Source organism: Prinia subflava, chromosome 15, assembly GCF_021018805.1.
Source record: "Prinia subflava isolate CZ2003 ecotype Zambia chromosome 15, Cam_Psub_1.2, whole genome shotgun sequence".
NCBI lineage: Eukaryota > Metazoa > Chordata > Aves > Passeriformes > Cisticolidae > Prinia > Prinia subflava.
In genome coordinates, this window is record NC_086261.1 from 1,121,163 (window position 1) to 1,147,387 (window position 26,225).

The 26,225-nt window shown below is 45.3% G+C and overlaps 1 protein-coding gene across 4 annotated transcripts in view; it reads right to left on the reverse strand.

The window, feature by feature from the left end:
* Nucleotides 1–410: 410 nt before the first annotated feature.
* Nucleotides 411–26,225, reverse strand: part of PIAS1 (protein inhibitor of activated STAT 1) — a 52,655-nt gene continuing 26,840 nt past the window's right edge. For 2 of the 4 annotated variants that reach the window (XM_063412493.1, XM_063412494.1), the window contains exons 3-14: nucleotides 21,773–21,857; nucleotides 21,004–21,051; nucleotides 20,017–20,107; nucleotides 19,287–19,421; nucleotides 14,926–15,031; nucleotides 13,426–13,499; nucleotides 8,740–8,900; nucleotides 7,052–7,182; nucleotides 6,630–6,807; nucleotides 5,633–5,775; nucleotides 4,592–4,629; nucleotides 411–3,330 (exon numbers count right to left, since the gene is read on the reverse strand). In XM_063412493.1, coding sequence (XP_063268563.1) covers nucleotides 3,034–3,330; nucleotides 4,592–4,629; nucleotides 5,633–5,775; nucleotides 6,630–6,807; nucleotides 7,052–7,182; nucleotides 8,740–8,900; nucleotides 13,426–13,499; nucleotides 14,926–15,031; nucleotides 19,287–19,421; nucleotides 20,017–20,107; nucleotides 21,004–21,051; nucleotides 21,773–21,857 — 1,487 coding nt within the window. In that variant the 3' untranslated portion in view covers nucleotides 411–3,033. The remainder of the gene's footprint in view (nucleotides 3,331–4,591; nucleotides 4,630–5,632; nucleotides 5,776–6,629; nucleotides 6,808–7,051; nucleotides 7,183–8,739; nucleotides 8,901–13,425; nucleotides 13,500–14,925; nucleotides 15,032–19,286; nucleotides 19,422–20,016; nucleotides 20,108–21,003; nucleotides 21,052–21,772; nucleotides 21,858–26,225) is intronic. The other 2 variants (XR_010082369.1, XR_010082368.1) reach the window with 2 other exon arrangements.

The window sequence follows — 26,225 nt, forward strand, 5'->3', positions numbered from 1 at the left end:
TCTATAAATACATATATACACACACATATACATATAAACACCAACAGTTTCCTTTTTCCAAAATTCAAGTCAACTATTTAGTGGCAGAGGGATGCTGTAAAAACACTAAAAACAATTTTTTGATGCCACATCATGTGAACCTTTCAAATAACCATACGACTGATCAGACAGCAATACCTAATGCTACTTGGATTAAAGATTTTTTTTTGCTTTTTTTTTTTCTTGCTGTTTTAAATTTTTTCCTGTTTTTTTTTTCCTTTTTTTTAAAATCAATGCAAGATTTATTTATTTGTTTCTTTTGAGACGACTTCATAGGCAAAAGGTGGCCCTTGTCAATGCTTGAAGCAACTATTTGCAATCAATAGGTTTTTTTTTTTGGACATGAAAAAATTCAGACAAGAATCTGCTAATTTTAGTATTCCTTAACTCTCTTTTTCCTGATAAACTCGTTTACCTGCACTTTCAACCAGTTATAAAAATATTTTTTACACCAGAGGAAATATTTACTCTCTCTGACATGGACTTTGGGACACAAGAGAATCACCTCCTTCCCTCCCCCTTTCTCTGACTTTTAAAGAATCTCCTGAAAAAACAAAATCTGCATTCCAGCTATTTACACATTCCACTCCTTAAGAAGAACGGATCAGCCCAAATGACCCAAAAAAAAGAAAACTTTCCTATGTCATGCAGAACTTAAAGAGAAAAAATAATAATAATGAGAAAAGAAACCAGGAATTCGATACGGCTGAAATAAAATCCGGGAAATCCGAAGAATTCCAGGGGAAAAGTGAATTTTGGAAGCCACTACCCCTAAAAGAGCTGGATGGGGAGCAAGGAGTGGGTTCTAGGGGTGCCTCTGGGGCTGCCATGGAACACGGGATATTCATGGGATATTCACGGGATATTCACGGGATATTCACGGGATATCCACGGGATATTCACGGGATGTTCACGGGATATCCACGGGATGTTCATGGGATATTCATGGGATATTCACGGGATATCCACGGGATATTCATGGGATATTCCCGGGATATCCACGGGATATTCATGGGATATCCACGGGATATTCACGGGATATTCATGGGATATTCACGGGATGTTCACGGGATATTCATGGGATATTCACGGGATGTTCACGGGATATTCAGGGGATGTTCACGGGATATTCATGGGATGTTCACGGGATATTCATGGGATATTCACGGATATTCACGGGATATTAATGGAATATTCACGGGATATCCACGGGATATTCTCGGGCTATCCACGGGGTGGGCACTGGGCACAGCACGGGAGCTCTGCACGGGGCATGCAGGGGCTGCTGGATCCGCTGGGATTCCCCGGGCGCAGGAACTGCGGCTGCTGCACTAAGATGGGATTTGCCAGCGGGCAAGGCAGGCCTGAGCTGCCAGGGCGGATCTTAGGCCGAGTCTAACACAAGCAGCTCCACGAGGGAACACTGGCACATGCTCAGGAGTTTGTGGGGAGAGCTGAGGTTACCCCAACGGGATTGAAGGGCTGGGAAACAAAACCCTGCAGCCCAAGTGGTGCCTTGGTCTGGGGCTCCACGACATGAAAATGGAACAGCTTGTGCCACAAACCATTCCTCAGCTGGGATCTGATGGGGATTTGGGGCTCCACTGCCCAAAAAATGGAACATGCTGTCCCACAGGTCACTCCTCAGCTGGGATCTGATGGGGATTTGGGGCTCATACACAAAAATGGAACATCCTGTCCCACAGGTCACTCCTCAGCTGGGATCTGATGGGGATTTGGGGCTCCACTGCCCAAAAAATGGAATATCCTGTCCCACAGGTCACTCCTCAGCTGGGATCTGATGGGGATTTGGGGCTCCAGTCTATAAAAAATGGAACATCCTGTCCCACAGGTCACTCCTCAGCTGGGATCTGATGGTGATTTGGGGCTCCAGTCTATAAAAAATGGAATATCCTGTCCCACAGGTCACTCCTCAGCTGGGATCTGATGGGGATTTGGGGCTCCAGTCTGTAAAAAATGGAATATCCTGTCCCACAGGTCATTCTCAGGTGGGATCTGGTGGAGTCAGGCCCTCAGGAATAATTGAATTCCAAAGTGTGGAATATTCTGAGTTGGGAGGGACCCACAAGGATCAAAGTCCTGGCACAGAGCATCTCAAAATCCCACCCTGTGCCTGCCTGGGAGCATTGTCCAAACATTCCTGGAGCTCTGGCAGCCCTGGGAATGTCAGCATTCCCTGGGGAGCCCGGGCAGTGCCCGCAGCCTCTGGAGGAAGAATCTTCCCTGCAATCCAGCCCAAACCTCCCACTCAGCTTCGTGTCCTTCCCTGGGTGAATCCGCAACACTCCTGACTAAAGCACAGAATTCAAACGGAGAATTTGCCTGGATAGAGGGGCACAAGGAACCAGAAATGCCAAAAAAACCCAAAAAAACCAACCCCACTCCTGAAAGGCTCTGGGCTGCAGGGTCTGCTCTGCTGCCAGCATTAGAAAATCTGCACTAAACGTGGGATGGGGGAATTAGATTCCACCAGCAAAGGGAAATGTCTCCAAGAGGAGAAAAAACCCTCTCCCCAAGCCTGAACTTCAGAAGTTCAGCTCCTCTCCTGCTGCTTTAGCTGTGGAGAAAATAATGCCATTGGTGTTCAAACTATAGGGGAAAAAAGAAAAGAAAAGAAACTCACATGACAAATGCACAGGTGTAAAATCTTCAGCATCCATAAAAATGAACTGAAGCTCCTTGTTTTTCTTAATTTTTTTTCTCTTTTGTCTTTTTTTTTTCTTATTTTTACCAGCGAGGCCATCTTAGGTTTATATACAAAAGTAAAACTGAAAATAGACTTTTTTTTTGTTTGTTCTCTGTACACATAAATTTTTTTTTCCCCTTTTAAAAAAAGGAAAAAAAAAAACCACCTTGTCTTAACTCTTTTTTTTTTTCTTTTGAACAGAAAGGAAAACCGAGCACGAAGATTTCCTCTGTCCCACCCTAACAACAACCACCCCCCCCAAAAAAAAAATAAAATAAAAATAAGGATCAGTCCAATGAGATAATGTCTGGTATGATACCAAAGATTGAGGCCGTGTCCGTGCTGCTCCTGCTGGCCACGGGGTGGCCGTGGTTGTCCCGCAGGCTGTTGGAGGAGACCAGGCTGCTGTTGCTGCCGCTGCTGCTGCCGTTGGTGGCCGGCAGGGAGCTGCTGCCGCCGGCGTTCAGCTGGTCCAGGAACATCTGGGACGAGGTGTAGGGGAAGAAGCGGGAGTGTAAAAGTTCCTGATCGTCCGAGGCCGACACGGCGGCGGCGGCGGCGGCGAGGAGGGAGGTGTTGTAATGCTGCGCGCGGGGAGGAGAGGGTTAAAATTCGGGGTTTTGGTGTTAAAAAGAAGAGGTTTTTGTCAAGGTGGGGTTTGGGTGGAGCCTGGGTGTCACAGCGGCTCGGGGAGGGGAAGAGAAGAGGATTTTTAGCTCTTGTTTTTAATTTTGAGATTAATTTTAGCCCTCATTTGTGAAGCCGAAAGGAATTGGGAATGCTGGGGTTACAATCGGCAGGGAGGGAATGGGAACAGAGAGCCAAGGCAGGAAAAGGACAAGCAGGAATGGGATCAGAGAGCCCAAAACAGGAAAAAGGACAAGCAGCAATGGGATCAGAGAGCCCAAAGGAGGAAAAGGACAAGCAGAAATGGGATCAGAGAGCCAGAACAGGAAAAGGACAAGCAGGAATGGGATCAGAGAGCCAGAGAAGGAAAAGGACAAGCAGGAATGGGATCAGAGAGCCCAAAGGAGGAAAAGGACAGGCAGGAATGGGATCAGAGAGGCAGAGAAGGAAAAGGGCAAGCAGGAATGGGATCAGAGAGCCAGAACAGGAAAAGGACAGGCAGGAATGGGATCAGAGCGCCAGAGCTGGAAAAGGGCAAGCAGGAATGGGATCAGAGAGCCCAAAACAGGAAAAAGGACAAACAGGAATGGGATCAGGGAGCCAGAGCAGGAAAAGGGCAAGCAGCAGCACTTCGGTGGGGTTTTTTTGCATGTTTGGCTGTTCAAACAATTCCCTGGGGATAAAATTCCCCCCAGTTCACTCTGCCAGCCCCCAGCAGTCGGTGTGAGGCACAGCTGAGAGGTGGAACTGTGCTGATCCCTGCTGGGAGCAAGGCAGAATCCTGGGAAAATGCATTGAGGGCCCACGGGATGGAGCAGGGCTGTCCCAGGTTCTCCTCTCTGCTGAAGGGAGCTGGAGCAATCAAACTCCCCTTTAAACACAAAGCTCCTCCTGAGGGGCAGCTTTGCTCTCAGAGCTTCCTCCCACCATGCCTGAACATCCCAGCCTTGCTCCCAATATTCCCCGCTGGCACAGGCAGAGCAGGGATCAGGACAATTCCCAGGATTCTGAATATCCAGATTCCCTGAGCCCAGGTTCCCCAGAGCAGGCTCTGCTCTCAGTGGGGTATCAAAGCATCCCTCAGCCTGCAGTGCAGTTTCAGTGCAGCCTCCCTCCAAATCTGAGTTTTGCTGTGCCCAGCCCGTGCTGCTGCTGCTCCCTGCACTGCAAATCCCACCTGGGAAAGGCTTTGGACAGGACTGGGCTCCCCTGACTCACCTGATTGTCACCTGACAGGAAAGGGAAGAAATCTAAACCTGTCAAGAGACAAAAAAACAAAATTCAGCTTCTCAAAACAGCCCCTGTTTTCTTCACCACTTATTTTGACATAAAAGCCAGCCTAAAATAAAAGAGAATTTCAAATTCTCTTTGCTACCTGAAGATACTAACCTAAGTACTTTTATTTTATAATTAATAAATTATTATTATATTATCATTATTATAGAAACACTAAATAAAACATATATTATTTAAGATAATATTATCGTACAATATAATATTGAATATATAATATTGTGTATAGAATATCTAAATTATGTTTTCATATAATATATAATATATATTATATAGTGTGGTATAATATAGTATAATAAAACACAATATAGTATAACATGGTATAATAGAATAGAATATGATATAATATATTACAATACAATATAGCATAATACAATAGTATAATACAATACCAGATATGATATGAAATGATATGGTTCATATGATATATGATATGATATGATATAATATTATATGATACGATACGATATAATATCGTAGCATATCATGTTACATAATATCATATAATAGCATATATGCTATAATATTATATTGTTATATTTATTATATTGTTATATTTAATGTAATACTTATATTATATACCATACCATACTATGCTACACTATACTAAATTATTCTATTCTATTCTATTCTATTCTATTCCATTCCATTCCATTCCATTCCATTATACTAAACTATATTATATTATACTATACTATACTTATACTATACTATACTATACTATACTATATTACATTACATTATACTATACTATACTATACTATATTGTATTATATTATATTATACTATATTATATATTATGTTTTATGTTATGTTACATTATATTACTTTATATTATTTTATTTTATATTATGTTCTATTCCATTCCACTCCCTTCTATTCCATTCTATTCCATTAATAATTCTCCAATCATTCTCTAACTGTGTCAGTGCTGCAGGGCAGGGCAGGGCAGGGCAGGGCACGCACCCTGCAGGTCGTAGGGCATGGGTGCCATGTGGAAGGGGTGCCGGTAGTCCTGGATCAGAGATGTGTTGATGTAGCTCGTGTCCACCGCAGGCAGGCTCGGGGTCCGCGACACCGGCGACGCTTGGTGCGGTAAATTCAAAATGCTGCAGGGGAAAAGCTTGTTAAAAACACGAAACACACCCCTGGTTCATTGCTGGCCTGTCAGGGGATGTTCTCTGCTTCTTTTCAAATTGAACTGAAATTCAATTGGAATTTGCTGCTTTTCAAATTGAACTTGAATTCAAAATGCGTCCTGAGCTTCTTGGAAGGTGTGCAGCAATTCCAAAGCTTCTCAAGAGCAGCACACATTCCCCAAGCTCCTTCCTCCCAGTATTTCATCAGCAAAATCAGTGCAGTCCAAGCCAGCTGCAAGTTAGGAAATCGGGAAATTTAGGAAAGGAAATCTGGGAAATTTAGGAAAGGAAATTTGGGAATTTAGGAAAGGAAATTCGGGAATTTAGGAAAGGAAATTCAGGAATTTAGGAAAGGGAAGTTTAGTCCCAAACAGCAGAAACTGGTTGCTGGCACTGGAAATGGTGCTGGGATCTCTATAAATGTGTTACAGATATTTCCAAGATGGACAAGGCATTCCTGAAGGAATATGGAACCCAAAACACCCCAGGGGTCTGTGGAACCTCAAAAGGATCTGTGGAACCCCCACAGGGATCTGTGGAACCCCACAGTGACGCTTCTACATTTCCTTATGCAAGAAAAACATCCCCAGATCTGCAAACCCCACACTGTTATGCCTTTTGCCTCACTTCACACTCATCTTTTCAAACACAACTGAAATATTTCCTTGTGTTCCACACTCAGAGCTGTGATTCCCTGTGCACCATTCCACAAACACAACTGAAATATTTCCACTCAGAGCTGTGATTTCCAGAACAAACCCAGGAGCCACTCAGTGAGGATTTAACCCCGGAGCTGATTTATTCTGGGATCTGGGACTCCTCACCCCTTGTTGTTTATGGGCGATGCTGGAGAGATGGAGGGGCAGCTCCTCTTGGCCGAGGGCTCCTCCTCCTCCTCGTCGGAGGAGCTGTCGATGGTCAGGTCGATCACTTCCACCTTCTTGTTTTTGCTGGACTGCTGGTGAGAGGACACCTGGTGTTCCAGGGAGGAGCTGATGCACCCTGCACAAATCAACGGGCAGCAGATTGATCAAGCAGCTCGTGAAAAAGCTCTCATTTCAAAAGAAACAAAAAAATAAAATCACAGAGTGTCGGGAACTTTAAAGCACCAGCGGCCCCAGACAGTGTGACCCAATTAACTGAGCTCATCAATGATTAAAGGAGAAATATAAGTTTAAAAAAGAGCATTTTGAGAGGTGAAGGAGCAGAGGGGATCCCAGTGCACCCCTCACAGCCCATGGCTCACCATCGACTCCGTTGTAAGACGCTGTCACCTCCTGCACCTCCTTCTTGGATCTCATGGGGGCCCAGGATCCGTCCTCCTTGAACTGGATTTCATCACAGTCTGTACAGAACTTCAGGATTTCCATGAACAACCTGCCCATCAGAAATGGTTCATATCAGTCCTGAGAAAGAGCTTTTGTCCTTTATTAGTCAGTGTAAGTCTGAATTTGTGGTAAAGCTTTTAGTGTTCTGCTCTTCTCTCAGCTGCCTCCTTGATAAAAAGGAATCACTGGAAAAATTCAACTATTACCTAAAACAAAAATCTGCAAAAATAAAATAAAAATCCACAAACAAAACCTCAAAAATCTGCAATACCTTTTTTTATTTAAAAGCACTGCAAGTGGAACCCTGCAGAGCTCGTGACACAGAACTCTCCACTTCTCAAAACAAAGGAATTTTGTGAACTGGAGTTTATGAAAAGAAATCTCCTCCTTACTCCCTTTGACAAAATTTAACTGAGGAAAGCTCTCTTAAATCTGAGGATTTAAGGGCCTGTGAAACTTCCTAAGAAATGCAGAGCATGGGAATCTCAGCTTGCAGCCTCTTCTCCCACAGTTTTGGGATCCTGGCCCCACATCAGTGCCCCTGGGAATTGCAGCTTTGACCAGGGCCATTGATGTGGTTCTGCAGGGAAGAGCTTGGCTTTAATTACAGGCAGCTCCCTCCTTCCCAGATTGGAGCATTTTCCACAAATAACCTTCTCTTTGGGATGCTCCAGCTAGATCAGACCCAACTCAGTCTGCACCTGGAACACCAGAGGAATGAGGAAAAGGGGGGTTTGCATTATTCCCATTTTTTGGCTTTGCTGTTTTAAGGGGCTCTGTGACCCAGGGCAGATTTATCCCTGGAAATCTGGGGATCCAAACCAGCCTGAGTGTCTCTTCAGGAGCTTTTTGCAAGGCTCTAAAGGGACCCTGAGTGACCTCATGATTCACTGGCAAAATAAAACACACATTACCTAAAAAAGACTCATCGTGGATGAGGTGGTTTTTGAAATTTTGGGGTTTTTTCTGGGTTTTTAGCTTTGCTTTTGGGGTTTTTATTCATTTGTTTTATCCATTTTTGGGCTTTTTTTTTAAATCCTGAGAGTATTCACAGAAACCTCTATGTGCTCTCTCCCTTTACCATTCTTTGGGAAAAAAAAAAAAAGATTCTTCTCTTAAAGAAATTAAAATGCAAGCCCAGAAATACACACTTGGCACAGCCCAACACAAGATTTATTTATTTTTTTAGTGCTTTGCAAGTAGGCAGAGCCAAGGAATCAATCTCTGTGTCACTTTCTATAGATAGCAACTCCCCGAGTGTGAAATTGTACACGGAATTGTACAGGCACTCCGAGGGGTGGCAGGATTGATTTGCTCTGTCTGTTATCAACTCTGCCACGTTTGTACAGTTGCTCCATTAAAAGAAAATACAACATTGTGCTGTTTGCACCTAGGAAAGCTCAGGAATTTACTGAGAATCGCTTTCATTATTAGCAATTTGAGGTTGAGGAGGGTAATTCTTGCAGGAGGCTGAATGAGAAGGAGCTGCTCAGGAATTCTTGACCAGCAGAAGGGAAATTAAACGTGGGGGAGTCCAAAAAGGAGGAAAACCAACTCCATTTCAGACAGAACATCACGTTTGGGGTCTGGTTTCAGCTTTACTCACCCATCAATGATGAGATGCTCGTAGGGAGCTTTCTTGTCACACACAGGGCAAACCCAGGTTGGTTTTTTCTCATTCATTTGGATATAGAGAGTGGCATCAAAACACTGCAGGTGGGAACAGGTCAGGGCCCTGCAGGGGATGGTGAGGCGCATTTTGCCAAGCTGGAAGAGAAAAAAAATCAGGGTTTTATTGCCTTGGTGTTAAATTGACCATCAGGGCTTTTCTGCCTGAAAAGAGACTAGAGTTAGGTTGAGTTTTATTCCAGAAAGAACTCTCAGAAATCTGAGTTTTGTCACATACACAGCTCCCTCCTTCCTGTATGTTTGAAAATGGCTTTACAGTGAATAAAAATCCTATCTGGAATGATATTTTTGATCAAGGAAGTTGAAGAATACATCCTGCCGTATTCCTGTAACAAAACACAGGGCCCACGGAGCACCTGTAAACAGCAGAGTCTGGAGGGACCAAAACCAGAATTCTGCTTCATTATCATGAAAGTATCACCACACTGAAAGGAAAGCAGGCAGTGAAAGGAATTTCACGTCAATCTGAGAGAAAAATCTCACAAAAGCCCAGCAGCTGCTCTGCGGCTGCAGCTCAGGAGGGGCTGGGAGCGACCACACCAAAGGTGAGAAGCGGCAACGCCTAAACAGCATTTTCACCACATGAAAACCCAACCAAACCATCACTCCTGGAGAATGTGAGCTGTGCTGAGCTGTGTTTATCTGACTAAACCACGCACAGGGGCTGTATCCGAGCAGTTCTGCTGACTGCAGGGAGGGGGGGTTGGAGCGCGGCTGGCCCGGGCAGTGCGGGGCGGACGCCACAGGATGGCACCAGGGCACCCCAGGGAGGGAGCAAGGCTCCCCTCACGGCCACCGCAGGATGGCACCAGGGCACCCCAGAGCCCGGGGCAAGGCTCCCCTCACGGGCACCGCAGGATGGCACCAGGGCACCCCAGGGAGGGAGCAAGGCTCCCCTCACGGCCACCGCAGGATGGCACCAGGGCACCCCGGGGCGGGAACAAGGCTCCCCTCATGGCCACCGCAGGATGGCACCAGGGCACCCCAGAGCCCGGGGAGGGAACAAGGCTCCCCTCACGGCCACCGCAGGATGGCACCAGGGCACCCCAGAGCCCGGGGCGGGAACAAGGCTCCCCTCACGGGCACCGCAGGATGGCACCAGGGCACCCCAGGGAGGGAACAAGGCTCCCCTCACGGCCACCGCAGGATGGCACCGCAGAGCCCGGGGAGGGAACAAGGCTCCCCTCATGGCCACCGCAGGATGGCACCAGGGCACCCCGGGGCGGGAACAAGGCTCCCCTCACGGCCACCGCAGGATGGCACCAGGGCACCCCGGGGCGGGAACAAGGTTCCCCTCACGGCCACCGCAGGATGGCACCAGGGCACCCCAGGGAGGGAGCAAGGCTCCCCTCATGGCCACCGCAGGATGGCACCAGGGCACCCCAGAGCCCGGGGTGGGAGAAAGGGCTCCCCTCATGGCCACCGCAGGATGGCACCAGGGCACCCCGGGGCGGGAACAAGGGCTCCCCTCACGGCCACCGCAGGATGGCACCAGGGCACCCCGGAGCCCGGGGCAAGGCTCCCCTCACGGGCACCGCAGGATGGCACCAGGGCACCCCGGAGCCCGGGGCAAGGCTCCCCTCACGGGCACCGCAGGATGGCACCAGGGCACCCCAGAGCCCGGGGCAAGGCTCCCCTCACGGGCACCGCAGGATGGCACCAGGGCACCCCAGGGAGGGAACAAGGCTCCCCTCACGGCCACCGCAGGATGGCACCAGGGCACCCCGGGGCGGGAACAAGGCTCCCCTCATGGCCACCGCCTCCCCCAGCGTCACCGACAGGAGGCTGGCCCGCGTTCCCTCGGACTGAGATCCCTCCGCACCGCTCCCAGCAAATATCGTCTCTTTTCCTGCCCTCAGTCACTGGGGACAGGACACACAATTCCCTGGGGACACACAATTCCCTGGGGACATGCTCTGGTGCCAGGGGTTTGGCACCTCCTTCCCCCAGATCCATGACCAAGCACATGATTCCCATTCCAAAATCACATTATTCCCATCCCCAAATCAAATGATTCCCATCCCAAAATCACAGTATTTCTATCCCAAAATCAAATGATTCCCATCCCAAAACCCCATGATTCCCATTCCAAATCATCTCCCACCCCTGCTCCGTGCCCATCAGGAATTCTCATCTCCCCCATGCTGGGGCACTGGCTCATTATTTGATTTTTGGGCACAGTCCCCCAGCCCAGGCAGCATCAGAGGAAAACCTGGATGCTCCAAAAGGAAAATTGGGCAGGTCGAGGACAGGACGGGCATAAAACTCCATGTGCCAAGGAGAAAAAAGCAGATTTAAGAAGCAGGAAGATTTTTCCCTAGGTTTTGGTAGAAAACCTCTGCCTGAGATGTCCCTGGGATGGGATTTAACCACACTCAGAGCTCACAGGTTGATGCTCTTTTTTCATTTTTGGCACTGAACCTCCCGGATCAGCTCTGCCACAAAAGAAGAAAACAGCAGGGATGCATCCCAACTTTGGGAAAGCTGCATTTCTGCCTGTTTGCAGCCAAAAAACCACTGCATTAATTTATTTTATGAGCACACAAAACATCTCTCTCTTTCCCTGCTAAAAACCAGGAGTTCAGGAGTTGTAAACGAAGCTGCAAAACCTCCAGTGAACCCCTGGATTTGGAATTTTTCTCCAGTTAAATATTTGGTCCGGCTGCAGAGCCTGGGGATTTATTTATTTGTGCTTCCAGGGGGAAAAAATCAACAGGAATTTGAGTGTGTTCCTGAAGTCCAGGCTGAGAGCAGCCCTCTGGATCTGCACAGATGCCAAATCCCAAGGAAGCTCTGAGCAGCTTGGAGGGCAAAATTAAGATTATAAAGACTAAAACCACCCTCATTTATTTTCCTGGATATTCCCATGGAGAATTCCAGGCAGGAGGGGAGAGAGCAGCACCCTCCCAATCCCAGAGTGATGCTGAATTCCTGAATTTTCCATCCTGCTGCTGGAGACTGAATCAGCATTTTCAGGGTGCACCTTCAGAGCACTTGAACATCAGAGAACAACAAGAAATTACAGATTAAAAAAATCTCCCTGAGCCAAAAGATTGCAAATTAGCAAGTGAAAAGAGAGGGTTATAAATGAAATTCCATTCAAAGCTGGATCAAGGTAAAAGCTTTCTGCTGGAAGGTGAAGTCCCTGTCCCAGTGAGCCTGGGATGGATTTTTCCAAGAGCTACAGGGAAATCAGGCAGCACTCAAGGAGGAAAAAATGGGGGAAAAAGGGAACCCAAAAGCACTGCAGAAGAATTTCATCAGTGATGGAGGCAATCAGGACAAAGAGGAAATTCCCACAAAACAACACCCTGACAAATCAAAGAAACTGAATAAAAATCTGTAATGGCACCAGATGCACAAAGATTCATTTAAAATAGTTGATTAATACTTCAGTGTTCCAAAATATGACACAGAAATTACAGGTTTTGGGGATTATCAATTCTGAGGTTTTAACTCTACAGGTCAGGATTTGAGCTGGTAAATGAAATTCCTGTATCTTACTCACAGATTAATTTTACCTTCCTTAAAAATTCCTGATCTTCCCTAGCTAGAATCAATGTTGATATGGAGAAAGGAATAAAATTGAAGATCATGACGGTATCACATTTAAAGATTTGCAAGAACATTATATATATACATATATATATATATATATATATATATATATAGATATATATATAGATATAAAAATATAAAGTAACCACACAGTTAATTGTGCTTTTTATGAAGTAAAGCTCACACCTCTAAAAGGTGATCTTTTTAGAGTCTAAGAACATATTTATTAACTTGAAAAAGAAAATAAGCTCCAATGTTGAAGGAATAAACTCAAGTTTTCTTGTTTAGATTCTAAAACTGAGATTTTTGTGTGGAGCCTGAGCAGATTGAGACAAGGCTGGAGTCAGACATGTCCTTAATTTTGGCAAGAATTTCAATAATTGTGCTGCAATAAAGAGATTCTGTCAATCAGTACAGGAATTCAAATATTCTGAAGGTGCCCTGCACCTGAAACCAGTCCCAGAGATTGAAAGAATTGCACATCACGTTAATATTGGGAATTTATCCTGCTAACACAAATGCAGGTATAAACCAGTGCATTTACTTTATTACTGATCAGTAAATCAAGATCTCTGCCTCTTGCACGTTCACTGGAATTATTTTCTCCCACTTCCAATTGATCAAAACATTTTGTTTGAACAGCTCCAGGACACTGCTCTGTTTTTAAATTCAGATAATATTAATATTAATATTATTATTATTAATAATAATAATAATGTGCAGCATCCTTTGGCTGCTTTGAGCATCAAATCCATCCCCTTTTCCCCCTTTTGAGAGAGTTTTTATCAATCCAAGCTCACTCTGCCCACTCAGAGCATCCAGTGACAGATTTAAATGTATGCTTACACATATTTGGAGTAACATTTGCAAGTTGATGGAATATTCCTTTTCCCAGGGGTATTTCACAAGCTTTTAAGCACAGAGACAGAGAATTTCAGCTGCTCACCATCCCCACAGAGTTAAACCAGGTGAACACGAGGTAACTTCTCCCACAACAGCCACATTTCCACCAGAATCATTTTGAGAGAATAAAAAATCAACTTACTGGACAAAGCAGAGACACTCTTAAGCTGGTTGTTGCTATTTCACTGTCTGGATCAGCAGTTAGTTTCTCTTTAACTGGTATTTGAAAGAGAAAAAAGGTTTATTTTAGGTTAATTCAAACATGAATTGGATGATAAAGAAATAAAAAGTCTGAAATTGCGTGGTAAACTTTGAATTCAAGACCCCTAAAAATGAGTTTAAGCAGAGATGTCTTGACTCCTTCACATGCAGCTTTGAACCTGACCATTATTTAATATTTAATATCCCATTAATTTCTAACTTCAAGCTGAAGTTGTTAAACTTGTTGACAACTCTCACATGGACAGGCACCACTGTAAAACCCCACAATCCTCAACAAGATTTAAAATTGAAAAGCAAATTGAGCAACAGGAAGTCAGCAGCACCCTGACAAAATCTGAGATTCAAACGACTGCAGTGAAATCCTGAAGTCTTTAATTTCTGGAGTTTTTCGTCCTTTATTTTTATTTACAAGGCTGTTTCATGAGCAGTCATTGGTAAAATGAACAGGTCACACTCATTTTATTCCTGCTCCAAGAACTGCCCCCACACCTTCATTCTCTCCCTGTGGAGCAGCAGCCACCTGCAACTCTGTGGATTTTTGTGCATTTAAATCATCAAAAACTGCATTACATGAGGAGAAATTAATGCTCAGCATTATTATTTACTGCTGGACTCATTTCTTCCCTTCCAGAGAAGGCACAAAAACCTGATGTGAGCATTAAGATGTCATCAGGGGCTGGGATTTTCTGCCTCTCCCTGAAAACCAAACTCACTTTTGCACTTTTTGTTTTCTGACACCAACTTGTTGAGCCATTCAAACACACAAACACACTTGTGCCATTTTACACATTTTTTTACTGCTGGACTGATTTCTTCCCTTCTAGAGAAGACACAACACCTGATGTGAACACTAAAATGTCATCAGGGGCTGGGATCTCCCTGCAAACCCAACTCCCTGCAGTTTTTGCTGGTGTTTTTCTGACACAAACTTCCACCAGCTTGTCAGAGGAAACAACGAGGCAGCAAATCCAGCCTGGGGTGAGGAGGGGGCTGGCAGGAGCTCTGTGCTGCCACTCCATCCAGGCTGAGCCCACAGCTCTGCGCCAAGGAACACAAAATGCTCCGAGGAGCTGCTCCTGCCCCGGCTCTGCTCCGGGGTGAGACCCCCAGGCTGAGATGCTGAATTCCCACTCCTCTGCTGTGCCACTCTGCACAAACAAAGGCAGGATGGCTGAGCTGAAAGAGATTCTCTTGCATTTTTCCCCTCACAGTGTCAACAGGGTTCCTGGACTGGCTCCTAGTGCAAACAAAGGCCTCTGAGTCTTTGAATTGGAGCTGAACACAAAGAACGCCAGTATCGGATTCCCAAAGCCCAGAGGGCTGTAGGAAGTCCAAAGCTTGGTTAGCACAGTCCTAACTCCAGCTCTCCCTTCCCCAAAGTGATTTTTTCCCTTTTGAACACAGCCCAGCAGACACGTACTCAGTGCTCGGGAGTGATCCGGGTTCCGGATTCCCTTGGCCCGCAACCGCTGCAGGAGCACCGTGGAGGAGAGCTGCTTCACCAGGTACACTGCCATGGAATAGTTCTGCAAAACACCAAAGAAAACACCAAAAATGTCAGAGAAAACACCCCAAAATACCAGAGAAAACACAAAAACCATCAGAGAAAAATCCTGTTTGCAGCAGGTAACAGTTTGTTATGGGATTGCAGTGCACTGAGGAGGAGAGCTGCTTCACCAGGTACACTGCCATGGAATAGTTCTGCAAAACACCACAGAAAACACCAAAAACTTCAGAGAAAACACCAAAACCATCAGAGAAACGCTGTCTGCAGCACAGGCAGCCTGGATACAGTTTGTTATGGGATTGTAGGAGAGCTGCTTCACCAGGTACACTGCCATGGAATAGTTCTGCAAAACAGCACAGAAACGCCAGAGAAAATGGCAAAACCATCAGAGAAAACAGCAAAACCTTCAGAGAAAACAGCAAAACCTTCAGAGAAAAATCCTGTCTGCAGCACATAACAGTTTGTTATGGGATTGCAGTGCACTGAGGAGGAGAGCTGCTTCACCAGGTACACTGCCATGGAATAGTTCTGCCAAACACCACAGAAATGTCAGAGAAAACTGCGAAACCTTCAGAGAAAACTGCAAAACCTTCAGAGAAAACAGCAAAACCATCAGAGAAAAATCCTGTTTGCAGCACATAACAGTCTGTTATGGGATTGTACGAGAGCTGCTTCACCAGGTACACTGCCACGGAATAGTTCTGCAAAACAGCACAGAAACGTCAGAGAAAACTGCAAAACCTTCAGAGAAAACAGCAAAACCATCAGAGAAAACAGCAAAACCTTCAGAGAAAACAGCAAAACCTTCAGAGAAAACTGCAAACCATCAGAGAAAAATCCTGTCTGCAGCACATAACAGTTTGTTATGGGATTGCAGTGCACTGAGGAGGAGAGCTGCTTCACCAGGTACACTGCCATGGAATAGTTCTGCCAAACACCAAAAACTTCTGAGAAAACACCAAAAACTTCAGAGAAACCCTGTCTGCAGCACAGGCAGCCTGGATACAGTTTGTTATGGGATTGTAGGAGAGCTGTTTCACCAGGTACACTGCCATGGAATTGTTCTGCAAAACACCAAAAACTTCCAAGAAAACACCAAAAACTTCCAAGAAAACACCAAAAGCATCAGAGAAGCCCTGTGTGCAGCACAGGCAGCCTGGCAAACACCAGAAGCATCGGGCACAGGCTGTCTGCAGCACGGGCCAGGATGCAGCTCCTCAGGGATCACAGGGCACCCTGTCTGTAAGGAGGCAAAGCTGCCAGAGGAACTCTGCAGGAAGTTCACAGGGCCGGAGCTTCAGAGGCAACAAAAGTGACTTCACTGGGGCTGAGCTGCAGAGCAAGCCTGGAAAGCAGCTTGGGGGCACCTCTGGAACTTCTACATCTGTGTCAGACATGCAGTCTAAACCTTTAAACAGGATTGGGCAATGTCCACCACTGCACTGGTGTCAGTATATTTAATTTTACATGGGTAATGTCCAGCATTGCACTGGTGTCAGTATATTTAGTTTTATATGGGCAATGTTCAGCATTGCACTGGTGTCAGTATATTTAATTTTATATGGGCAATGTTCAGCACTGCACTGGTCTCAATATATTTAATTTTATATGGACAATGTTCAGTACTGGTGTCAATGCATTTAATTTTACATGAATAATGTTCAGCACTGCACTGGTCTCGGTATATTTAATTTTACAGGGATAATGTTCTGCACTGCACTGGTGTCAGTGGTTTAATTTTATATTGATAATGCTCAGCACTGCACTGGTATCAGTATATTTAATTTTATATGGATAATATTCAACACTGCACTGGTGTCAATGCACTGAATTTTACATGGATAATACTCTGCACTGCACTGGTAGCAGTATATTTAATTTTACATGGATAATGTTCAGCACTGCACTGGTGTCAGTATATTTAATTTTACATGGATAATGTTCAGCACTGCACTGGTCTCAGTTCATTTAAGGAAAGCTGTCAGGTCAAATACGATCAGAATTTTTTCATTTTTTTTATAAAAGCTTATTTTGGTTTCAAAATAGAAAAATGAGCAGCGATGCCTCTTCAAAAGATGCATCAGCTGCAGTATCTGGAAGCTCTGGCCATCTTTCTCTTCTCCTCCTGCACTCAATTGTGTCTGAAATGTGAATTTCAGCCCCACAGCAGGTCAGAGGCAGAACCCAACTCTGCCCCACAGCTCAGCTGAACCTTCCCTCATGGAATGAACTCTTCCTGCATGGACTTCAGATTCCTGGGATTTCTGAAGCTCTCCTTTTTCTTATGATCCCCAAAAAATCAGGTTATAAATGTCTTTGTAAAAATGTGATTCAGCAGCAACACCCCTCAAGCCCAGAACGGAAAGGATAAAATCTCTGTTCTCACATTGGGCCACATCAATTATTTCTTGATTTGAACACTGGCTAAACCTGGAGCTGCAGTCATACAATTTAAATTGAAAAACAAAAGGCTTCCCTCAGCAACTGCCGCACATTTCCACTCTAAAAAAATCCAAGTAATTGTGACATCTCCCATCCTTTATTTAGGATCTGAAGGCAGGATTTCAGTGCTATATCTCACCACAAAATCACACCGATTGAAACTGCATCAGAAACACCACATTTTAAATATTTTATTCTCACAATGAACGCTTCTCACGTCGTTAAAAACCACTACTGCCTTAACTTGTTTGTTTAATGCCTCAATTAGGAGAGGAGTTAGAAAAATGCTAATTAACGCTGTGAAATTATTTACCGACAGCTTGAATCTACAAAGGCAGGAGCTTGCCCAAGGCATGGTGTACAGAAGGCTCTTGGAACAGATTGTGAAAAATCACAGCGAGGGCTCCAGCAAAGGTGGGGAGCACAGCTGGGACAGGAGCTCATTCTGGGGGGAAGGGGCAGAGGGAATTTTGGGCTATGCAGACACAGGTAAATATAAAATAATTCTTCACATAAAATGATTCTTCACAAAGAATTGGCTTAGGAAGGATTGTGTCTTTAAGAATCAGTTTAGGAAGGATTGGTTTGTGTAGAATTCCAGGATGGTTTGGGTTGGGAAGGATCTTAAAGCTCATCCATGGACACTTTCCACTGTCCCAGGCTGCTCCAAGCCTGTCCCGCCTGGCTTTGGACAGTTCTGGGATCTAATGCTTGTTCATACCAGGAGTTACCCAAAATGTTCTTTAGAACTGATGGATCTGGGGAGCAGCCAGTTCCCAAGGGATTGGCTCAAACCTGGGGCACCTCCTGGCCCTAAATCCTGAATTCTGAATCCCTCAGAACATCCAGGACGCCTCCACCTGCAGGGAGGCACCTCAGCAGTGCAAACCCGAGCAGGCTGATTTCAAAGTGCTTCTCTCTGATACCTGCAGTTCTCATTAGAGAAAACAGGAATTTTTTTAACCAAAATCACTCAGCCATCCTTTATGCCATCATCTGAACGGAGATTGTTTTCCTCTCCACAAGAAATCCATCCCGAAATCCCACCCTGATGTTTTATCACTGCCCATTGTGCCTGACTGGAGCGTAAGCGTTTTTCCACACTGACAAATTCTTGGCCAAAGTTTCACCTCAGGACAATTCTGGGCACTTCTGAAAACAGGATGGGGGCAGCGGCAGCAGCACACGGCGCCTCTGGAATGCCCATCCAGCAGCTTTGCTGCCAGCACTGAAAGCAGCTCAGCCATTGATGGCTGATTTATTGAAGTCACTTTTTGCAGCACGTTCCAGATTTAATTAATCCCGTGGAACAGCAGCAGTTTCTAACGTCGGCCGTAACGTTCTCCCCACAGACACAAAAAAGGGATAAAACCATGAGGTTTTAAACATGAAGGGTAAGGAGAACAGCTGAGAGAAATGTAAAAAAGGTCAAAGGAATCAGCTGGGCTGGGCTGTTCTGTGTTCTCACAGCTCTGAAGGGCCACTCTGTGCTCACCCGCTCCTTGCGAGTCCAAGCCAAGCTTTGTCAAGCCCCTCAAGTCAGGAAGAGCTTCAAAGCCTGAAGTTTGGCCAAATCAACAAACAAAAGGTTTGGAGGATGCCTTGATCTCTTAATCTGGGCCCTCCCTGAGTCACAAAGATGAGGAGGGAGAGATCCCAGCCCAGGGGTGAGGGAGGGATGGGAGGGAGCGCGCCCTGCCCAGCACCGCGCAATTCCAGCTGCAATTCCAGCTGCAATTCCAGCTGCAGGGATGCTCTGCGCCTGCCCCAGCTGGGGTTTTGTGCACAGGATTCTCTCCAAAACAGCCCAAAGAGAGCCCAGAGTCACTCACTCTGCCGATCTCTGCAGTCCAGGACACGACGATGGTGTTGGGGACCGTGGTGGACAGGCGCACGAGTGAGGTAATGTTGATTGGTCGGCTGGGGCGCTTTGGTTCCACGCCGTTTTTGGTTGGTGGCAGGTAGCCCTAAAAACCAAAAGAGTTCAGCTCTCAGAAACAGAAATTCCACAGTGCTCCTGCCCCTGCCAACACGCCTGGACCAGGCTCTTTGTTTAATTCAAAGAGAGAAGGATCAGACAATAAATTAGCGAGCATTTTGTAAGTTCTTCCTCCTGATGGAAGTCCAAAATCTTAACTCTGCCCACAGAATATTAAAGAGAACTTTGCCACCTCTCCTGTCTCAGCAAAACTAAACAAAAAACCCCAAACTTTGGACCAGAGTTTCTAAAATTTAATCCTTTTTTTCCTCTGCTCATGTTAGTATTAAATACGTGCTCTTGAAAAGGGGTTTTTAATTTCCATATTAAAAACTTCTGGATCTACTGGCTGTAACAAATGACTTGATCTTTTCTATTCATTCCAATGCTCCAGAATGTGAAAACAAAGATTAGGACAAATTTTCAGGCAGACAGTTCTTAACAATGCATCTCAAAATGTGTATTAAATAATATAATTAATAATAAATTAAACAATGCATCCCAAAATGTATATTAAATAATATAAATAATAATAAATTAAACAATGTATCCCAAAATGTGTATTAAAAGGAGATTTTACTTACTGGAAGGCTGCATGGTTTCCCATTTACTTTCACACACAGATTGGGTGGGAAGTGATCTTCTTGTGGACAACTGGTTTCTGATAAACAAAACCTAGAAGCAAAGAGCTGCCATCACCTTTCACTTTTAAAGTGATTTAAAGATCATCTCTTCCTCGAAGGAATTGTTTTTCCACCGAGCTAAGGAATCACGACCCATCCTGCTAAACACAGCCCTCAAACGATGTCACTCAGCAGGAAACCCCCAAAATCACAGTGGTTCAGCAGGCTGGAGGCTCCTCCTGCTCAGACACCTCAAATTCCTCAGCCTGACCCATCCCAACCCCGATTTCTCCTCTGCCTTTTCCCCAGCCTGCCCTCTCCACACAGGACCAAGGGGTCACAAGGACATTTTCCACCGTCCCAGCTGCAGTTCCAGGCAGCTGCTGAGCACAGCCCAGGACTCTCAGGCCTCTGCAGCTGAATTTCTTTGTTTTAAGTTCAAAGAGGTGTTTTTTGCTGCTGGATCCCCAGCAGGACACGCCCTTCCTGCTCCCGGCCCGGCTGGGGGACAATGAGCATTCCAAGGAGCAGCAGAACCTCTCAGCTCCCCGGGGTTCCTGCAGGGATCTGCCCCATCCCTCTCCATGTCCCAGCAGGAAATCAAAGAGGTTTTCCCTCATCCCTCCTCATCCCTTGGTCCATCCCTTCTGGCTCAGACAGAGGATTTAATCAATTTATGATTGATTAAATCACAAATTTAATCCCCAAATTAACCAGGCTGGTGATTCCCAAAGTGCCTAAAGAAGCAGATCTTGGAATGCCCATGGAATCCCCGCTCATGGATTTTCCAGCTCCAGGCACACAAAATGACAAATGTGAAGTTATAGGAAGGAGGATTCACTGATAAAATCAACCAGGATGAGGTTTTTTTCCATCCAGGAATTCCCAGCCTGCTGGGCAGGACCTGGCTGATCAATCCTAAAAACCAAGAGGCAACAAAGTCCCTACCTTAGCTGGACCTGTACTGTGAAGTCGCATTTGGTCCCAGAAATATCCCTGGAAACGAGGGAAAATGAGTTAAAATATCCTGCTTTTCACAAGATTCCTCCATACAGATTCCTCCAGAGCTTGCTGGAAGTTCAATTTATGGAAAACACTTCTTTTTTACACACAAAAAAGCATGAAATTCACACTTTCAGGTGTCTATAATGCACATCAGACTTTGCTGCTTTTGGTCAGACCACCACTCTCAAAAGAGGTTAAAAGGAAGAGTTTTTCTTTTTTGAGGTTAATAAATAAATTCTTGTCTGACCTCTATTTTTGTGGGGTTTTTTTTGGTTGGGTTTCTCGTTACTTGGGGGTTTTTTGTTTGGGTTTTTGGGGGTTTTTTTTGTAGGTTTTTTTTAGGTTTTTTTTCTGGTTTTGGGGAGTTGTTTATTTTGGTGGGGTTTTTTTTGGGGGTTGTGGGTTTTGGGGGCTGTTTTTGTGAGGTTTTTGTATATTATAAAGAAAATCCTGATGGGTCACCATGAAAGTCCCAACTTCATCATGAATTAACAGAGACCTTGGTGGCAAGGCAGAGCTGCAGGAAGCAGAATTCCGGATTTGTAAGAACTCAACACCAGAGAAACCCACCCAAAACTCAGCGGTGGGGTTGAACTCTCCCCCCTACACAAAAATAACTCCCCAGAGGAGTTTTCCCTTCCCATTTCCAAGGCAGGGATGTGGAAAGCTGCCTTTTTTGGGGGAATTTTAGGATTTCAGGGAGCTGACTCACATGGAGCTGCTGATCTGCTGCACTTGCTGCGGCGTCAGCGCGAAGGCAAAGCAGGTTTCCCGAAATCTCTGGCTGTTGTCTGAGGCTGCAAGAGAGCAGAGAGCATCAAAGGCAGCCAGGACAAGCAGGAATAATGGAATTAAATCACAACACACGTTTTTATGGCCAGCCCAGCAGTATCAGCCACATCTGGCTCTGAGCAGCTTTGGGGGAAGTCGCCACTGAAAGCCTCCTGTAAATAAAAATACAATGAACAAACACGATGTGCCTATAAAGCCTGCATTAAAATAGGGATGGAGATAACAGCAGGGCTGAGGCAAATCAAGGCTTTTTATCGCTGTAATTTCATGTCAAACGTGCTTTGATATGAAATAAAAATATTTCAGAGGATTTCTCATCAATCACTTTTTTATTTCCCTCAACGCACCAGATCGTGGCCGGGCCTGGAAAAGTTTACAGAGGGGCTGAAGCACAACACGTGGGACATCTCACATTTCACTTTGATATTTTATGGGCTGAAATGCACCAAACATATCTGGAGTACGCCAAGAACCCGTGAGAACTGCAGCTATAAAATCTGATTTTAAAGCTTTTCCACTCCGTGCCGCGGCGCTCCAGAACCAAACAGTGCTCAAGAGGAAAATGCTCCTGCTGGAAATTAATGTTAAATATCTCTAAAAGAGTGCTTTTAGCTAAAACACAGCCTTTCACAGGGCCACTGCAGCAATGAAAAGAGTTTTTTAAATAATAAATGAAAAGAAAGCATCATCTCCCCAGAGAATTACTGCACACACTCACCAACACACCACGAATAAAAAGCTGCTTATCAGTTGCACTTCAATCTCATTATTCTTCATCATTTTAGGAGTTCTCAATAAATATCCTGTGCATTAAACACTGGGTAAATTTCCCATTTTTTGGTTTACTACAGTGCACTTCTTGACTCATCCCTGAGGGAATATTTCAGGCTGAGATTGGAGAGGTTTTGTTCCAACAGCAAAGGCCTTGACTGAGTGTAAATATCCCAAAATTCCATTTTTTTCTCTCTCCTGCTCCAAACCCTTCCATTTGCCCCGTTATCTGCTGCTGTGGGTGAGGAGCAGGGACACTGAGGCTGCTCTTTGGAGTCCTGGAGAAAGAATTCAGCTTTATAAATAACTGGGATTTTGAAATGCATACATTTCCTCCCTGCCAGCACAATGTCTGCAGGAAACACAGACACAATGTACACAATTAACAATGAAAAGCTGCTCTCACATTTGCTCTTCCACACAATCTGACTCCCGTTTTTAGCTATAAATGGCCAAGATCACACTTACAAACTCCAATTAACAAAAGCTGAATTAGCAAAGCTAAAGCACTGCAGAGCAGTGAGGGAATTCCAGTTGTTATTTTGTTATTTCCTGCTTTTCCATGGTTTTATCTGCTGGGTTGCTTTTTCTCCCAGGTATTGTTTGCTTTAGCCTGGAAACTGTCAGCTTTGGCTTTGTTAGAAAAGTTCTGGAGGTTTTTGGGAACTTTTGGTGTGAACTCCAGCACTTGATTAATTAAAAACTGCTGACTATTTAACTAATGTCACCTTCATTTAAAGCTCAATTATCCAGAGAAGCCAAGCAGCAGCTACCAAAATTCCATGGATTTCCCAAGCTTTTCCCTTTCCCATCTTTTTTTGCAGCAGCTCCAATTTAGGGAACCCAGCAGGGAAATGGGCAACCAGGAGGAACTGGAAATGTGCGCAGCAGGTTGGACCCAAGGTTCTAAATTCAATCCTTTTTCCTCTGCTCAGTTGATTTATTATAAAAAGTTACATTTTTTACTAAACAGGGATATGAAAAGTGGGGTTTGAATTTCCATGTTCATAGAATCACTGAGTTATTAAGGTTGGAAAAGACCTGGAAGTTCACCAGGTTCAACTTCTGACTGAACACCACCTTGTTAACTAAACCAAAATTTGATTTTTGAGCCTTTCCAGGGATGGTGAGTCCACACTTTCCTGGAAAAGCTGCTTTATTACTTAACCACTCTCCTAGGAGAGAAACAGCTCCTAATATCCAGCTGTTCTATTGGTCAAATGAAAGCATTTATACATTTATTGGGGAGAAAATGGGGAAGGACATCCCTGAGTGCTGCCATGGGAGTTTCCCTATTCCAGCTCTCCTCAGGAGCCACGCCAGGACAGCAAACAGCCTCTGCTTGGACCAAATATTAAATGACAAAAAATGACATTTCTTCGTGAGATTTGGGGGGTTTTTTTGTGTTTTCAGTGTCTTTAGTGCAGTTAATGCTGCAGCCTCAAAGAGGAGCCTTGGAAAGGGGCTGGCAGGACAGCAATGGGTTTGCACGGGCAGCAGGGCTGGATGGGATTGGGAAGGAATTCTGTTCTGGGAGGGGGTGAGGGGCTGGCATGGAATTCCCAGAGAAGCTCCCGGGAATGTCCAAGCCCTGGCTGGACAAGGCTTGGAACACCCTGGGATAGGGGAAGGTGTGGGGATGGAGGGGATGGGATTGGGATGGGATTGGGATGGGAACGGGATGGGAACGGGATGGGAATGGGATGGGAACGGGATGGGAACGGGATGGGAATGGGGTGGGATGGTGATACGGATGGGATCAGTGGGGTGGGATCAGTGGGGATGGGGATAAGGATGGGATCAGTGGGGTGGGATCAGTGGGGTGGGATCAGTGGGGATGGGGATAAGGATGGGATCAGTGGGGTGGGATCAGTGGGGTGGGATCAGTGGGGATGGGGATAAGGATGGGATCAGTGGGATGGGATCAGTGGGATGGGATCAGTGGGATGGGATCAGTGGGATGGGATCAGTGGGGTGGGATCAGTGGGGTGGGATCAGTGGGGTGGGATCAGTGGGGTGGGATCAGTGGGGTGGGATCAGTGGGGTGGGATGGGATCAGTGGGATGGGATGGGATCAGTGGGGCGGGATCAGTGGGGTGGGATCAGTGGGGTGGGATCAGTGGGGTGGGATCAGTGGGATGGGATTTCAGCTCCCTTGCAGTCCCAGCCCCCCTGGCACTCTGTGCTGTGCCCCTGCCCCACGGACTGAGCAGAGCCCTGGGAGCTGCCGGATCCCTGATCCCTGATCCCCGGCGTTCCCTGGATCAGCTCTGCCGGCCCCTGCTGCCCTCCAGACGCTGCTCTGTGCACAGCCCTCCCCACGGGAGCACGGCCAAACCCCAGAGAGGGGAGGGGAAAACCTGAGAATTAGGCAGAGATGCTCCAAAGGGCAATCAGAATTCCAAATCAGAATTCCAAACTCCTGCCACACCGAGCAGAGCAGGCAGAGAACACCGGCAAGGAGCTCCACGAAACTACAACAGAGCTGCCCTGAGGACACAGCTCTGCCCCTTGGATGTGCCCAAGAGAGAGACAAAATCTCATTTTTCTCTGTGGTTTTCTCTGATCTTCTCCTTTATCATCTTTTCATGCCCATATCGAGTCCTTCCAGATCTGCTTACCCTACAAACGATGCGTGAAAATCCCACCAAACCACATTAAACAGAGCTCACCGAGCAGCTTTTCCACTGAAAACCAAATTTCCAGCTTTATCTCTGGCCCCATCTCCTCCATTCCCAAAGATCTGAGATCTTCCAAGGCAGAAACATTGGAAATTTGGAATTTCAGAGTGCAGACAAGCTGACAGATTTCCATTAATTCATCTGCTGTATCTGCTGTGTTTAAAACACCAAACAGATCCTGGCAAGCCAAGCACATAATTTACTTTTAGAAGTTCTGGAGGATGATTAAAACCACAAAAATATATAGTTTTAGACAATAAAACCATTCTGATGGCTACAAACACAACTGTGCCCTGCAAACAACAATTATTATTTAACAAAAGAAAGGTAAAAATAGATCTGCAATTGAAAACCAAGAGGATGAAAATAGAATTTATAATCCAATAAAGCTGGAATCAAGCCAGGAGAACAGAATTAATGTGGACATTCTTCAGGAAGATGCCAGGAATGTTTGGGGGGTTGGTTTGTTGTTTCTTTTCCATAACTATGATTTATTAAATATTAAAACGTTTTCTTTAGCACTGTGAATGCAACAGAGCTTGGAAGAGTCAAGAGTGCAAAATGCCTAAAAAATCAGAGTTTCTTCTCCCAAACTTTTCTTTTCCTCCTTCACTCCCACCACCATTCCCTGAGTGATTCCAGGCTTGCCTCACTCCAGGAATGATCCAGGGTTGGCAGAGATTCACTGAGGGACAAAATTCTGCCTTGCTGCTTGTGGATTTCCTTAAAACATTTCACTGAGGTAAAAAGTTCTCAAAATTCGAGGGAAAACAGGTTTAATACAAGGCACTCCCAGGGCCAAAACATTAAAATATATAGGAATATCTGTAACTATAACTGTAATTAAAAAAAAAAAAGATAACTATAAAATTGATATAAAATAGATATATAGATATAATATAGGTATAGATATATAGATAT